We start from the raw sequence: 18,228 nt of genomic DNA, 5'->3' as shown, positions 1-18,228 counted from the left end.
TACTCACCGATACCGATACGAGTACTTTATATTTTTGTTGAGTATAAACCACTTATTTTACCCCCTATTTCTCATCTAGGGGTCTCCTATCTACACTTGTCATTTATGCTTGTGGATCGTTTTTGCCAATTTGCTGCAGTAGTGTTTGGTCAGACTCGTTGCATTCGTTCAGCCTAGTGTCAACTGGATGTTTTGGTACTCAGGTCAAAGTATCAGGGCTGGTTCCGAGTACGAGTACTTGAGGGTGGTATCGGCCCGAGTAACCGATACCAGTATCGGAACAACTCTAATTGAATTGATTGAATTGATTTTATTCCACAGTGTGCATAATGGCCATGCAGGGTTCAATCCCCCAGGTCGTACCAAAAAAGACTATAAAAAATAAAATAAAAATGGGACCCCAATGCCTCCCTATACTTGGCACTCAGCACCAATGGAATGGATTGGCGGTAAGTCTTTGTGACATAGAGTACTACAGCGTCATGTCCAGGGGGTGTACTTGAAGTTAAAGTAGGACTAGGCCTATCATGCTGCCTCAATCTTTGGCCAGTCAATCTAAGATTTGAACCCAAACGAAATTGCTAAATCGTTCAAGGTTGAAATTCCTATAGGCCTTAAGGCATGCTTTAATGTGACATGTCAAACTGTAGGGGTTATTCATGATCCACAATTTATATAATAATCATTTTTTAGTATAATTTGGATACACCCTTACGCCAGGGCTCCACTGGGCGCGTCTGCGTCGCGTCGCGTCAGCGTAAGGATCATACATTTCTTTTGGGTCACCCCCCCTCCCCTTTTAGCTTAGATTGACTGGCCTATCCTAAAATCCTCCGGTAGCCACGCCCCCCCCCCCCCTCCACACGCACACACCTGCGCCAAACACCAAACAAACAGAATAGACCTTATGTTGTCTGTCCAAGAAGTATAATCAATTTATAATGTAACTTTACACTTCATGGAAGTTGAGTGGAGTAGGCTAGTGTGGGTTTTTAGGGGAAGTGAAAACTGCCCTGCAGGCACGTGTTATAATTCGTCCTCATAACAAACTGCTTGGTCAATTTGTTTTTATTCTGCAGGTAAGTGAGTTAGCTACATGCTAAGCAATGATGAGCTTTAACGTTGTGTGTGTGTGTGTGTGTGTGTGTGTGTGCGCGCGCGCGTTTGAAATGAACAAAATTCAACAAACATACATAGAAGCATGGCACAATGCCAAATCCTTGTATGAATGTTTAACTGTACACTTTCCTCTTTACAATACAACCTATATTATCTTCAACTGACAGAAAGTAGCTCATAACATGTCTACCGTGGATTTTTAGGAAAAACAAGCTCGGCAGATTGAAAGAGGATAATTCAAAATTGGACTACAGCTGCAATGTTGGTGAGTTTAACATCGTTTAAGACAAGCAGATCGCAAACCAAATTGGATGAGTGCATGGGGAGTCAATGGAGGGTATATTGCAACTCTAGATTCATCCCATTATAAAAAAATCTAGAGTTGCAAATTGCGGCTAAGTAATACCATGGTCACATTGGTCAGTGAGTAGGCTACACCAATTACTAGTAGTTTTTGCTCCGTGGGCAGGTGCCAAGTGCTGCCTGAAAAGGAAATCAGTATATTCATAAAGCTTGTCAACAAACATAAGCACACAGTGAGTGTTGTAAAATATCCTAATAGATGGGTTGTGTTGTATCTACAATTTGATAAAACGCAGTAATGTTATCTGACATCTGCATGGTGTTTGTCCACTGGTCTCATAAAAATATTCTAATATTAGATTTTCATGAGCTGTATAGGCTTATGCCATAATCATCAAGATACCAAAAGAAAGCTTTTAAATATTTCACTTTATGTGCAATGAATCTAGAATATATGAAAGTTTCACTTTTTGAATTATATTATGGAAGAAAATGTACTTTATTCTAATTATTTGAGAAGGCCCTCTATACAGGCTGTGTATGTTTGCCTGCTGTTGCTAGTGAGTTGTGACCGGGTACAGTGTACAGCAGGGGTAGGCAACCTTAGGCACCAGTGCCAACATTGGCACAAAGGAGGGTGATCACTGGCACACTGGCAAGTGTGTGAGAGAGTATTGTTGGTTTTAAATAAACTATTAAAAAAAAATAGTCAAATCCCTCACATTTGTGTGTAAATGACATCCTGCATTCCACATTCATTAAAACTGAACTCTGTTATTGCCCCGAGTATAATGGTCATTGTAACAACGTAAAAGAAAATATTTAAAAAGAAGGAAAAACTTTATATTTGTGGACAAGCAAAACATGTTGGACTTTTTGACGTGGTGTCATTAAAATTAATTAATGTTGATATGGCACACTGACGATCTAGAAAATACATGGCACTTAATTTAAAAAAGGTTGCAGACCCCTGGTGTACAGTATGTGGCTCTTGGTCAGCTCACCTTCCTTCTTTCTATACTTACTTATTATACTCGAAGCTTTATGGTGTCTCTCTCTCAATCTGCTCCATAGGTACACCAGTCAGGGTGACGAAGCTCAGCTTCTTCTCAGCACTGAGTCCGTTCTCCTGTGAATGCTGGACCAATAGAGCCTGCCCTAAATCCCTGACCACTGCACTACACCAGAATGCTATGTGCGGTACTAAACGTCCAAGGCTGGGTGAGAAGATGGCAGCCATGGGAGAATGAGGCCATTGATACTGGGGAGGAAAGTAGTGGCCAGCTAAGTCAGATGTATAGAGCACCGAAGTCTGACGTCACTTTCAGTAGAGGGCGTCAGTCCCCAGGTTCATGTATTTGTTTAGTTGCATTGAAATCCCCATTGAGGCGATTTTAGATCGCCTCATATAACAACTGTGTTTGAAAAATAAACATGTCACCCCGGCCGCTTCACTCATATGGATATGAAGAATCAACTGACTGAGAGAAAACGCTAATGTTACTGCTGCTGAATTAGTTAGATTTTCGCTAGAAGCAGACTCTATCATATATGAGTGACTGACTGTTGCAAACTATACAGAGACACCTCCCTAACAATAACGCTGAGACAGCTTGTTTATTTTTGGACCACAACGCTTATAGTAGACGATATTAAGATCACCCCATGTTATTCTCCATAGAGAAATTACTTCCGCGAACCAGGGGAATCGTCGGGATGAGCGAGTTACTTCAGGACTTCGGTGCTCTATGGAGGATGGAGATGACTGGAGACGCTGCTGGAGGGCGAGAGACAGCTGGAGGCTTTATCTCTCTATCCATGGGTTCCAAAGTTTGAAGTCAAGTAGAAGACTGCTCAAGGTAGGAACGTAGTTTTTGAGCGGTGCCTGCGCATTACGCAGCTATGTGTGTCCCTATACATACGCACGTACGTACGTGTATGCGTGTCTGTCTCTGTGTCCGAGCAGGGAAAGCTGCAACACAGTAACTGTCATTTTCTCAACCGTTTGGGATGCGGGAAGGTTCGCCGGAACCGGGCCGCCGCCCTGCTGGGCACGTTCCTGGGGGTACTGAACCCCGCTGGGGGTCTGGATGTTCTGTGGACCCCACCACACGCTTGTGTTTAGTGTGCTTCAAGCTGGTGTACAAATATTAATGTAATTTTGGGACCCAATGACTGGGTGGCAATGAAACATGTTCAGTAACTGTTTGCGGCTCTGGAATTGATGTGAATCTACAGTTTGTATGTTGTGTTGTATGTGCCGTGCCATTGAAAGGTTTGCTGTGAGTTATTGTGACAGGGTGGCTGTAATGGTTACAGTAAACGTGGGAATCTGGTAGAGGTCCATGCCAAACGGTGACTATGCCAAGCCCATGACCATTGGCCCAAGGGTGGTGCTATAGCACTCAATTGAAAATGCAAACTTTGCAAACATCGCTCATGAACCGTTTGACCATTGGCAATGACACTTTGATACACATATGTTTCTCCTCATGCCGAACAACTTTTGTGTTCTGACTTTTGACCTCTGACCTTTAGATCACCCACCTTTTTGAATTATATGGATAACAGTTCAAATGTATCTCCTCCCAGGATCTTTGATCAAAATGCACAAAAACGTCTACACGTGAACGTTGGACCTATACGGACAATAAATCGTAGTAATTTATTTTTAAGTGAAAAAATTAAGTTTTTATGAGCCAATGAACATTTGTGAAAATTCTTCTTCTGCCTCTAATACATACATGCAGCGTCATATGCTTATGTCACTTTACAGTGTATAGTAGAGGGTCATGCCAAATAGCACTGGAAGCAGTATTACTCCAATTGGCCAAAGGGGGGCGCTATAGCAGTCTTTTGAAAATGAAACCTTTGAACAGTCATAACTCATGCTTTGTTTGGCCAAAATTCATGGCACTTTGACAAGTAAGCTCCGCCCTCAGATGCTTATACTTGATTTTCTGCCCTGATTTTTGAGCAACTTGTGTGAAATGTTCTACACTAAATCTATGGACCATTAACTGAAATTCCAGTTGAAGAGAAGTTTGTACGTGAACACATGAACAGCACACACTGTAGAAATGGATAATGACATGCCCAAAACGAGGACACATACTTGTTACTAAAAACACTGAATGATGTTACTGTTTACAATGAGAAAACTGACTGTCCGGATAGCTCAGTCATAACCGACGACTCAGCCCATGACTCTTATTTGTGCATATTGTTCTTATTGCGTATTGTCTTCTTTCTTGGTCCCGCCTTATCGCTGCTTGCAGCTATATTCTATTTCTTTCTTTCTTTCCTTTTCTTTCCCCTTCCTTCCTTCTTTCCTTTTCCCGCTCCAGGGAAAAATACTTAAATAGTCGATGCATTCAAATGTGTCTATCCTATCCAACAGAAAATGATGTGCCTTTGAAAACTATAGATTATTTTGGTCCAGCTCATGAATGTAGCCTGTGACAGTGTGATTAGTGAGTAACAACAAGGAAGGTTGTCACCTTATCACCTAAAACTGGACTATGAACAGGCTAGCTCTGGTCCATAGCTCTAATGCCGTTGCATTTAGACTTAGAGCTACCGGTATGTTACCGATGACTTCCGGGGCTCGCATAAATGCAGACCAGCCTCTCGTCTTTAGCGTAAATAAAAATAAAGTTTTTTCTCCCCAATACAAAGGTCATACTTCTCATTAGAAAGCCTACTTTCCTTAGTGGAAACTTGAGCTCCCCACCACACATATAAAAGGTACTTTTTGGCCAAAAAGGGATTTGTTTTCCACCGTGGAAAAAAATACTTTTAGTTACTCCACTGCGCCCTCTACCGATATCGCCAAGAGAAAACCTTCATAGAGAATATTTTTCTATATAATATACTTCTATGATAGTATTGCAAGACTTCACATCTGCACATCTGTCTATACTTTAATCAAAACAGTCAGATTCTTAAAGCTAACCATTTGCCACTGAGCACCTCGGCATGCTGTATCAACCACAATGTATTGACCTATCTAAAAATAAAAGCTATAGCTATTGATCTGCCTCCAAGTCAATCAGAACATTGCTGTGCTAAGTAACAGCTTGTAGCTTGAGGCAGATTAATGAAGGCTATTCGGTCAGTCACTTGTTTCATTCCCCATTCTTCTTTTCTCTGAGAACTGCTGTGAAAGAAGTCTGTGGCTGTAGGAATGGCGCCATTGATTGATCCAGCACCAACCAACACTAACACAGATTTGTGTCATTGCATCGTCTCTACAACAGGCTATTGTGAAGTGTGAACACCCGGGCCGTTTTTAAGTGGGTTTATTCAGTATTAAAGATGGAGTGACACGATTTTTTCCCACCCTAAAACATGATCATCAGGTATTATTATAATATAAAGAGGAAGAACTTTTTCCAAAAAGTGTACAGTATTTGTTAAAATCATGCTTTTATGTGGACACACCCACCAGTTAATTAAGTATGCCTGGTTTGCCTGGTGGGTGGTGATGGGTGGTGATCCACCTGAACTGAAGCCGCACCCACAGCTGTAATTGTATGATAAAGGGGGAGGGGTTAGGGGAGGGGCTGATAGTGTCGTCACTATATTACTGTTTATTTCATTGGCCCGTTTGACTGTCAAGGGTTCAGCTTCCAGAAAGAAACCCTAAATACAAAGTTAATACACCATTGCACGTAAAAACGACTCCAGGGTCTCTAATGAAGTACTTTTTTTTTCTTTCTATACAAACAAACCCAAAGTCCATTTTAACCATGGTAGATCCGTCAAACACCCGTTCATGGTTCTGGTGACCAATTGCTCTATTGTTCTCGTAACAATTACTATTTTCATTAATTTAATACATTTATTTTATTGTGTTTGTGTGTGTGTGTGTGTGTGTGTGTGTGTGTGTGTGTGTGTGGAAAAAGTGATTGAAAAACACGGCCCCTCACGTACAGAAGGACGGGTGTTTTCCATGAAACTGACATGATTAAAATGGGTTTGTATAGGAAGGGGGCGGGGCAGTTAAAATAACTATCAAATATCTAAATGCTGAATCAAGCAACTTAAAAACTGTCTTGTCTGGTCTGGGGTGTTCACATAAGACTGAGTATAGACGATAAAATAACCCAAAAACTGAAATAAATATCCCTTTTAATTCCATGCTAACCCCTCTCTCTCCTCAAAGCATGGCTGCACAGCAGGTTATGAAGAAATGAACCAACCAGACCGATCGTATACGGATCCTTGATGTTGAGCGTGTGATTGAAGAATATCTCATAAAAGTTCAATTTTCTAATCCTCGGTTTATCTGCTGGCAGTCATATCTTCAGTTCAGTGGGATGCCCGCTATAGGGGGAGCAGTATATGGGGGAGCAGTTTGGCATTCCCGCCGTTCGTGCAAGCTAAAACTAGATGGATATAAAGCCAGCCGTGCAGCCCCCCCAGGGGCTAATTGCAGATAATGTGGGGCACGTGCTTATTGATCCCTCCTCAGACTGACACGCCTTTGTGTGTTTCTGATAATTGTAATTGATTGGATCAATGATCAAGGCGAAGAGGAATCAGATCTGGAGCGTTTACAGGATCATGCACACCATGTCAGCCCTCGATGGTCTTGCTGCCTGTAATCACTGCCACGTGCACGGGTGGGGTGGGCATGATATTTGCGCGTGCACGAAGGCTGGCTCTACGCTCGCCCGTCTGTGTGTGTGTGTGTGTGTGTAGTCATATCTGTCCCACTGTACACGCCGGTGCTGCTAATGAATTATTAATGTCCTCCCTGTGGTTATATGCGTTAGTTTAATCCCTTTAGACCTGAGGACGCATCCGTGTCACCCTATAGCTTTTAACCACTTTTAAACATTATTTCAAACTTCAGCTGTTGAAAAATAGCAGATCGACAAGCTCATAGCGTGTGCCGCGCTATATGAGCTTGTAGATCTGCTATTTTTGAAAAACTCGTGAAAATGTGGGGCAAATCTTTGAATATAAATTAACGGTGAACATTTTTAACTCGTATCTTTGCTTCTGGTGGGGGGTGTGGAACAACATATTTTCAGATGGGGGGGGTCGGCGGCCAATTACATATCATTCTGGAGGTCCTTCTTGACATGAAAATGTTTGAGCACCAGTGATACGTTTTTTCAGAAAACTGTCTTGATTTTAGGGAGACATCTTTGTAAAATCTGGTCTCGGGTCTAAACGGTTTAATTTCTGCAAAACGACGCCCTTGAAGTGTCCAGCAGGCATGCAGCAGCGGGTGTCATGCCTCAGGAGTCCAGCCATGTGTGTGTATCGATTGCCTTAATGTGCTACTGATTGGATTGGCCCTTCAAACGAACCCACCTTGACTTCCACTGCATTGGTGGAAAAAGTACTGAAACTTTTTTTTTCAGTATCGATACTGCAATGTCATTGTACTCTGTTACAAGTAAAAGTCCGCAATTTTTACTTGAGTAAAAGTAGAAACGTATGGTATGAAAATGTAATAGAGGCATGCATGCAGTGAATGTGGCAAATTGTGGCAAAGTGAGTGGAAAAGTGAATTTACATAATTTACTACTAGGACTGCACATACCTAGTAGTACAAAGTAGTAGTAAGGTTGAAATCAATTTTTTGCAAGTAGAAATATATCCGGGTTTTACAGGGTTAATGCTGCTGCTCTGACAAAACTGTCTAATCACTAATCAGCAGAACTGATTTCTAATGTGATTAATCCGTTCTCAAATCTTCTATTAGCTATAGGTGTGCTGTCATGCTCATTTCAGCATGGCTGGATAGCCCTTTTCAACCAATGGCTTGGTCAGAAGAACTACATAAATATTAGGGATGCCAAGATTAATCGATTTTCTGATTAATCGTCTCCAAAATAGCCAAAAATAGCCAAAATAGGCTAATACGTAAGGCTGCATGATATATCGATGTATGTACCTTCATCAGAGTGCAGAATATAAGTATAAATCAAGTTGAGCAAAGCCACTCTTCTCTGCCCCTTTCTCTAACAGACACAGTTAACGATCGCTTGTTAAGTGCCTGCCAGACAGACAATCAGATGAAATGAAGGCAGTGTTAGAGTAGCCCCTTATGGAACTACTTCTCCCCAAATCCAAATGGATTTAATTTTCCATCCTGAATGGCAGTAACTAGCATACAATGAGAACTGAGAAGATCTCCACAATTGCAATAGTAACCGTCCATTCGTCCAAATAACAATAACAATTCATTATTGTATAATATAAATAAATTGTGGATCATGGTAAATTCACCGGTTGAAAGTTGGATACCATTAACATCCTATAAAACATTTAAAATTGTAATAATGCTTTAAGTAGCATGTGACGTGTTCAAACTTTTATTAATGATTCTAAATCCATTGCAAACGACCATAGCCATCATCACAAATGTGATGACGCCAGCACAGTGTTTTTCGTGCCAAACTAATGCTTGGAATGGATTCAGAATCGTGAATCACCCCTAGTTTGACACGTCACATGCTACTTAAAGCATAATTCTTATTAGAAATGTTTGCCTTCTAAAGGATGTTAATGGTACCCAACTTTCAACCCCTGAATTGTGATGCCATGATGCACAATTTATATGAGAGAGAGAGAGAGCCACCATTTCGGGCGGCTCGCCGCAACCGGGCCGGCACCCTGGGCGCATTCCTGTGGGTCTGGATGTTCCGGGGACCCCCACACGGAGTTGCACCACTCAGTTCACACAGGTGTGATTTTAATGTTATTTGGATGACCCTAAGGATCATAAAAAACCTTGAACGATTACTATTGCAATTTCTTTTGGGTCATGCTCCTTTTTAGCTTGGATTGACTGGCCTATTTTGAGTTGACACATGCAGATGGAGCCATCTTTCTGTCATAACGCCCCAGCCCCTGGCCCAGCATCTCCACACCTCTACTCTCTCTTTCTCTCCCTCCTTCCCTCCGCCTGTCCCCTCACATTTTTTGTACACTTTTTCTTTTTGTATCCATATTTACCTCAGGACTTTTTTGTGGCCTTTCATTTAGATCCTTTTTCAGTCTGTTCTTTTTTGTTCGAGCACCCGTTGAATTTACCTGGGATGTGCGTGCAACTCCTGACCACTTTCATTTAGATCACTCTTTGTCTGCAAATTACTTTATAACTCTCTGTAATGAAAGCGAGGAATGCAGGCGTTGTTTCCTGGATCAACGACAGGTCTCCTCCAGGTCTCCTCAAGAGGGGCGCAACAACGCAAGCGTAAAAAATGAGCCAAACAGAATCCAGGTATGGTGAGTCGCGGGCGTGTGCACGAAACGAGCACACGCCCAAACGCACCGTGACTGCTCCCCAGTGCTTCACGTTTGAAAGGCCCTTTAGTCTGCAAATTACAACCCTCTGTAATGAAAATATCTAATTATCTATACAGATACAGATTTTACTGTCAGTCAATTTTGTCACTGCCTAGTGCCTCCGCTGGCCAAAGACGCCCCAGAGGCATCCTAACCACCTAAGCTGGCTCCTTTCCAAGTGAAGAAGTAGCGACTCTACTCCGAGTCTCTCTCTCGCGTGACTGAACTTCTCACCCTACTGTGACCTAGGGAGATTCCAGCCACCCGTCGAAGAAAACATTTTGGCCACTTGTATTCGCGCTTGTACATCAGCTTTGCCATACGACAAAGTAAACCATTTGCTACCCTGGGCTTTCATCCCCTCATCATGTCGTGCTCCGTGCCTCCCCCCCCCCCCCCCCCCCCCCCCCACCTCTCTGGGTCATCATCCCACCAAGTCTGCTCACCCTCAAAGTCGATGATGCCGTCCTTGTTGAGGTCGATGTCGGCCAGGATCTCCTCCAACTCGCCTTTCTTCAGTTTCTCCCCCAGGAGGACCTTCGTAGCTTCCTTCAGCTCCTCCAGCGTGATCTTTCCATCGCCGTCAGTGTCAAACTGAGAGAGATAGAGAACAAGAGAGAGAGAGAGAACAAGGATGAAAAGACGGGGACAATTTGCACTGTTTTTACCTAGACTATATATTTATTCAAGGATTGTACGTTTTTTTCGACCCTGTCTTATCTGCATTTTCTGTCTTTTTTTTAATGCTGGCCCTGGGAGCTACGCTCCAAAAGTTCCTATATGCACTTGTGCAAATGGCAAATAAATAAAAGTCTATTCTAATCAATTCGACAACATAGAGGAAAGAAAATATAGGGGCAGATAATTAGAGGTGACAAAATGCATCAAAGAATTGACAAAGAGAAGAGTCCAGGGTCATGGAAGGCCCGGGGAAAGTCAATACTATACGAGAGGAGGAGGAGGAGGAGGAGGAGGTGGGGGAGAGTGTGAAGGCAGAGATGGACGGACCTGGATTGTGTCAGACAGAGGGGTTTAGGCGATCATGTCATGCCAAAACCATTTAACACGTTTTGGACGGGAGTGCGTCGCCGTCTTGTGTCACCTTTATAGCTTTTAACCACTTTGAACCGTTATTTTACACTTTAGCTGTTGAAAAATAGCAGATCTACAAGCTCGACTCGCTACGAGCTTGTAGATCTGCTATTTATTTATGTATTTTTTTGTGGCTTTCGCCTTTATTTTTTTTATGGAGGGATAGACAGTAGGCTGACAGGAAATGGGGAGAGAGATGGGGCCAAGGTGCCTGGACCGCTGAGCCACGGCCGATGCCAGATCTTCTTTTTTTAAGCTTTTTTTTAAGTGAAAATTTGGTGCAAATCTTTGAATATATATATTCTTTCTCAATGAACGCTTTTAACTCACGTCTTTACTTCTGGGGAGGTCCCTGGAACAACATATTTTGAGATCGGGGTCTGGTCCAGGACCAATAATACATAATTCTAGAGGGTCCTTGACATGACATAGTTTGAGAACTACTGATATAGAAACATATGGTTTTTCTGAAAACTGTTTTAGAAGACATTTTGTATATAATCTGCATGCAGGTCTCAGGTCTAAACGGGTTAACACAAGATGCCTGCAATTAACACGAGTGTCTAAGTGGCTATAAGTGCATCACTGATAAAAGCTCCCGATACGACTAGCAGAGGACTCTCTGAGGTCAGAGCAGGGCTCGAAATAGCGACCATTTTGGTCGCAAATGCGCCTGAATTTTAATCTGTGCGATCTCAAAATATAACTGGGCGCACCAGTGCTACTGCATATAATTACTGTAGTGCGACCAAAACGATCGCGACCGAAAGTGTCGCGGGCCGGTTCCGTCCCGCGAGATGATTTAAACTTGTAGAGCATAAAGATCTGAGCATGTCAAAAAAAAAAAGTAAGTTCCTAGTCCATTCCTGTCCAGAGTTATGATTGTTTAAAGAAATATCTCCTTGGCTTCTTCTACTTCCTCTAACCTCCCGTCAGTCCGTGGACTGATTGGGTGATCAACATCAGCTGGACCTGAGGTCCTCAGCTGTGAGAGACAACAAAAGGGCTCAATTGAATGGAATGTGTGGAGTCACACACACACACATTTATGATGACGTTATGAAAATAACTTCTCATAAATATATACAGTATATATACATATATATATATATATATATATATATATATTTTTTTTTTACTTCAATCAAAAAGCAGGCCTACATAAAACAAAGGGTTTTGTAGCCATTTACACATTCAGAAATTATAGCAGAGACAGTATTTAGAATTTAATTATATTTTCAACTGGTTTATTGCCACAAAAATAGCATATCATACCAACTGGCTTGTAGGCCAGTGGTTCCCAAAGTGGGGTCCGGGGATCCCTAGGGGTCCTCGGTTAAATATGATAGTTAGGAACCAAATGGACCCTGGTCTGAAACTCTGAGAGTGTATACTACATACTATGGGTAAACCAATTTCACTGTACATTTGTACACTCAGTTAAATTAACTTTGATTTTATGGGTCCCAGAGATAGAAATGGGGAACGGTAGCCTAATTCAGGTCAAACTGGGGGTCCTTGAAATGTAAATAACTGAAAATCACTGCTAGAGCCGTAAAAATCTTCTCATATGGGGGTCCCTGGCATATATTTTCAAATGGGGGTCCGTGGGCTAATGAGTGTCAATTTGAGGGTGCTTGACATGAAAAATGTTGGGAACCACTGTTGTAGGCTACAAGTGTAATAATAATGAATGTAAAAAATCGATTACATATTGGTGCTCGTAAAATTTTGGTGGGTGCTCCTAATTATTTTCTGGTGCTCCTTCATTCTGAATTTGGGAGCACCAGTGCTACCAAGTAAAAAAGTTAATTTCGAGCCCTGCAGAGTATAGATACCGTTCAGGTCGGGACGTCGACTCGAGGTGGTATTAGGATTGAAGCGACGACAACCAAGAGAGATATCGAAAAGCAGACACGACGCTTCACTAAACTTGCTCCTTTTCAGAGGAAGACTAAAAAATCCAATTAATTTGCAGTGATGATTATGAGCGTGAGCTGACTGGGGAATGCTTGGTGATATTTTGACCTCACTAATGGAATTCATTAATTCGTTTGTTTATGTAGTAAGACTGCAGCGCAAGCACACATCTTAACACCCCGAACGCCCCGGGGTTATTTAATCCATTAAATCAGAGCGCCCAGCGATTTATACTGTAGCAGCGGAGCACATTTAGCGACGGACCGGATGTTATCCCGGATGTGGCTGAAGTAGCTAGATGTAGCCAAAACACTCTAGAGGCGATCGACAACAACGGGAGGTATGATTAATTCTATCGCGACTAGCGACGGGACCGCGATGGGCCGTCTAACACATGATCTTTTCTTAGAATTGGACGGAATGATTTAGATCAGTGACGTCCCACTGTTGCGCAACATTGAATGTTGCGCAACAGACGCACGCTCCCAGCCTGTGGAGCGATGCGATCGGTTTTGATATCAATAATCTCCGTGCTTTTGATCAATCTCCGTCTTGAGCGCTTAGCGTTACTAATTGATAGGGCGGAGAACTCCGTCCAGTGCGCTCAGGGTGTTAATGAGACATTAAGAAGTGAATGTATATTCACTCTGTCCTGAAGCAGTGTTGCATGTTTACTAGCAAATGAGACCAACTCCGCCGCCTTCATTCAATATCAAAGATGACCTCTTTGATTAGCTCTTTATTAGCTTTTGTACATTTCTTGAGGAAAAGCACGCTTGGCACTTGATGTGAAACTGAATTTTAAAAACTTTCTCTTCTCGGGGGCGATTAAGATGTGAAAGCATCCTCTGCAGAAGTCAGGAAAGATTTGCTGTACTTCTGCACGCTCTTTGAAGATACAGAATAATTCCCAACGACCCCATTTTTCAGTTAGAAAGTGCTTTTTCTACAGTAGGTGCCTGCGCTCATTAATAAGGCTGCATGTGCCGTTCTCCGGGCTGTGTCATTGGGCTTTGGGAATATCATTTGCAAGTACTATTTCACCCTATAGCAAAGTTCACTTTGTATAGAATGCGTGAAAACTGTTTGTCAGTATTAATAATCATTTATTTTCCAGTTAGTGTGTACCTACCGTACCATAATCTACCTGTTAAGTAAAGGTGTTTTGTTCCCTCACTTCCGTGGTTGTTGTCAGTATAGCACACCACAGAGTCTGTCAAACTCACTTGAAGCTGTGTGCGTGCTTGCGTACGTGCGTGCGTGCTTGCGTTTCTCACCTGATTGAACGCACTTTTGAGCTCTTTTATCCCGACCATACTAGCCGTCTCACTCAGTATTCTTGGACCCATAAGCTCACAGAAATCCTCAAAGTCCACATGACCGCCCCCTACACACACACACACACACACACACACACACACACATGATTAAGCAATCTGATTGGTCGAAACAGCATTCTAGTCGTGCAGTATAGGAACACCTAATCAAAACATAGAAATGAGCTGCTCTGTTCTCCCAGAGGCTAGCGAGTTTCTTGGGACATTTGTGGGCGTAGTGGCTACATCCGTCATTGAACATTTTAGATTTTTTTGTTTGTTTGTTTGATTGATTATCTTAGTTTTGAGGGTATGTTGTACAATTGCAATATTACACTCAAGGCGGTGTTATTTATCTCTGGGTAAATAAAGCATAAATAAATATATTACTTAAAAAGTGTTAAACAAGTTAGATTCATGCACACCTGCAACGTTATGAGACAGACACACTATAGGACTCTGCGATTGCGATTAACAAATGTAGCTTATTTGTAAATGGTGAAAACGGCTATTTTCACTATTTTTGTACAGGGTTAAGTGAGTTAATCAGACGACTACATTTAGCCTCTTATGAACAACAATCTATTAGATCTATTTTGTGTCGATTCATTGACGCATATATTAGGCTACCAGTAAGACCATATAAGGCCATATAAGTCTTGAGTGTACAAGGTTTGATGAGGTCAGATCAACATTTGGAATGTCGGAACAGGTCAGCTCCATATATGGAGATCTAAGGGTGGCAGCGAGGGCAGTGTCTTGAGTGTACAGGGTTTGATGAGGGCCACGGTATAGGGCCTTAATTTTCGGGCCTGTTGAGAACTCTAGTTTTCGCCAGCCGCACTAATAACTTTTGGGTGGGCCCGTCTAGAGTTGAAATGGACAGGTAATATATCGGTCAAAAGGGAGACATCGAAGAGGAAGGATGGATGATCTACATATGGAATGTCAGAAGCATGACCATATATGGGGCGTGACTGTCACGTGTCACAATTTGACATAATCGTCTAATCGCAATAATTTGAGATTCACAATTGTTATTGTTGAAAATAAATAAATATATATATATATAAAAAAATGCAGAAATACTACAAATCTACGTGTGACGTGTTGTAAGCTTGTAGATCAACTATTTCCGCTATGATGATGTGGTTTTTTCTTATTAAGAAATTAATTTGTCATTCCTATTTAAGTTATTTGTCATATCTTCCCCTGTGCAATTTGTTATTACGATGCCTAAAAGGCAAACGGAAGCACAAACTGTAACGTTATTGTTCAATGCAAAAAAACACAATTGAATTGTTATTTGTAATTATTTGTGCGCAATTATTTGTGCCGGATAGATCCGTCAACGGATAGAAACTAGACTGAAATGTTAGGAAGGGACTAGTGGACAAGAGAAACAGTATAAGTCATTTTACACTTGGTTGCATGCTGAAAATAGCAGATCCACAAGTGCGTTGTGAACTTGTAGGTCGGCTATTTTCAGCACGCGTAAAATCAGTCATTACGACGACGGCATCGGGGCCCAGACAAAATACATTTTAGTCTTCTGACATTAAGTCGACTAAAACTAGGCTTGACACTAAAACATTCCAGGTGACTAAAATATGACTAAAACTAAATGAAGTTACACTCCTACGACTAAACTAAAAATAGAAATTTGCTGTCAAAAACAACACTACTACACACACGCACAGACCCACTGGCAGGTATACTGTATATACTGTACACACTTCCGTATATCCGCTGAACGATCTCGATGAGCTCCATCTCGGTGGGCATGTATCCCATGGCTCTCATGGAGCTGGCGATGTCATTGTAATGGATGTAGCCGTCACAGTCGTAGTCAAACTCCTTAAAGGCAACCTGCAGCTCTGAAATTCATGAGCACGCACACGCATACACACCACACACACACACACACACACACACACACACACACACGGACGACACACACGAAAGTTGAGCAGTTTAAAACTGCCATTGTCATTGGCAACAAAGGAGAGAGAGAGAGAGAGAGAAAGAGAGAACAAAGTTTGAAGACTGTGAGAAGTGCTGTGCTGGCCTGTGAGCGGTGAGAGTCATGAAGGACAGGAAGCTGTGATGTATTAATATTATGCTCAGTTATTATTACCAGTTATTACCCAAATTATGCTTACCATCCAACTCTTCTGCTGATAGTTCCCGTTCCTGTGTGTGTGTGAGAGAGAGAGAGAGAATATTAACAACTTGTCCTAAACCCTCTATACATCACACAGAACTGTGTTAAAACTGTACGCTCCCCCCCCCCTCACTCTAGTCTATATACGCCAAATCTGTTCTCCAAAACTAGCTGATGTACAAGCTCACAGCGCGTTGCAACACGCTGTGAGCTTGTAGAGGGTTGGTGGGGTTCAAGTGGTTATAAAGAGAGCGTCTGGGGATTAGTTGTTAAAATAATGCAGTCTTTTAAATTAAGCACCGCACGCTAATCTTTATTTTTTTCCCCCTTTTTGCTTTGAAGTGCGACATTAGAATAACATGCATATCTTGTCAACACTGCAGCGTGCTGGCAGAGATCTGTAATGGATTTTCACCCAACGACATGCCTCTCTAATTTGCACAATGACATAATACTACAGTACACACACCCACCACCCCCCCCCCCCCCCCCCCCCTCCCGCGCATACGCGCGCACACTGCAGCTGCACCATCCACGGGGAGACCTAAGAGCTTAAGGCTTGGGGAGTTTCGTCATGTGTACAAGCACAAACACACATACGCATCATGCATGTAGGCAGGCACAAACATGCAGACACGCGCATGTACGTACACACTGGCACATGCACAAGCGCGCACGCAAGTACAGTACACACGCTCAGATTATTAATATATAACCGTCCTAATGCACTGTTTGGCATCATGCTCAGGGTGACTTTGCGACGGTTACAATGCCTTCTCCAACCCCCCACCCTCTTCCCCCCTCTCTCTCTCTCTCTCTCTCTCTCTCTCTCTCTCTCTCTCTCTCATATCACCATTTCAAGTGTGCTCAGAGAGCTTGAGGTGAAGCTGAAGTAAATGTTTAGATATATAATATACAGTAAACATCATGGATCTGATCTGAGTGGGACTGAGGAGATCTAGTGGATAAGAAACAGATCGACAGAAACGTTACAGTTGGGCTGGAGACTGTTGGAGCAACAGAATCACAATCCTTCTCAAACTCAAAGGATCCCCAAAACACTATATGTAATTGGCCGCCCGCCAACCCCCATCTGAAAATATGTAGTTCCAGGGACCTCCCCAGAAGCAAAGATTTGAGTTAAAAACGTTCGCTCTGAAAGAATATATATTCCGAATTTGTGCCACATTTTCAGGATTTTTCAAAAATACCAGATCTACGACCTTGTAGATCTGCTATTTTTCAATAGCTAAAGTATATCATAATGCCTAAAACGCCAAAAGGCATACAGTACAGTAGTTAAAGCTGCTATAAGCAATAATATGTCTAATTTTAATGACTGTTTTTTCACCCAGTGACACTGCCATATGTCACATGACGAGGCTCACTCTTTGCACCGGCCTTGTTTTCAAGTGATGTCAAAACTCGTCACAATCCAAATGTTATTCAATCCATTCACGATAAGAAGAACCGGCGCTCCTCAGTTAAGATTGTGTTTGGAGCTGCAGGGCTATTTCTGATCTGCAGGGTGATGATAACATGCGTGTCACATTGATGTGTGTTACACATTGTCTGTGTAACATGCGTGTCACATTGATGTGTGTTACACGTGTCTGTGTAACATGCATGTCACATTGATGTGTGTTACACGCGTCTGTGTAACATGCGTGTCACATTGATGTGTGTTACACACGTCTGTGTAACATGCGTGTCACATTGATGTGTGTTACACATTGTCTGTGTAACATGCGTGTCACATTGATGTGTGTTACACGCGTCTGTGTAACATGCGTGTCACATTGATGTGTGTTACTTGTGTGTGTAACATGCGTGTCACATTGATGTGTGTTACACGTGTCGGTGTAACATGCATGTCACATTGATGTGTGTTACACGTGTCTGTGTAACATGCGTGTCACATTGATGTGTGTTACACGTGTCTGTGTAACATGCATGTCACATTGATGTGTGTTACACGTGTCTGTGTAACATGCGTGTCACATT

The 18,228-nt window shown here is 42.3% G+C and overlaps 1 protein-coding gene across 1 annotated transcript in view; it reads right to left on the bottom strand.

Moving 5' to 3' along the window:
- Positions 1-3,411: 3,411 nt before the first annotated feature.
- The window catches only part of cabp4 (calcium binding protein 4), a gene marked incomplete at both ends in the record, with an annotated part of 35,006 nt that continues 20,189 nt past the window's right edge, over positions 3,412-18,228 (bottom strand). The window contains 5 exons of the mRNA XM_080760466.1: positions 3,412-3,517; positions 10,145-10,326; positions 14,022-14,131; positions 15,788-15,937; positions 16,223-16,253. Of these exons, the coding sequence (XP_080616592.1) occupies positions 3,412-3,517; positions 10,145-10,326; positions 14,022-14,131; positions 15,788-15,937; positions 16,223-16,253 (579 nt within the window). The remainder of the gene's footprint in view (positions 3,518-10,144; positions 10,327-14,021; positions 14,132-15,787; positions 15,938-16,222; positions 16,254-18,228) is intronic.

Source organism: Protomyctophum bolini, assembly GCF_963924005.1.
Source record: "Protomyctophum bolini genome assembly, chromosome: 3".
Classification (NCBI taxonomy): domain Eukaryota; kingdom Metazoa; phylum Chordata; class Actinopteri; order Myctophiformes; family Myctophidae; genus Protomyctophum; species Protomyctophum bolini.
The sequence above is the reverse complement of the archived record's forward strand: the minus strand, read 5'-3'. Positions and strand labels throughout refer to the sequence as shown.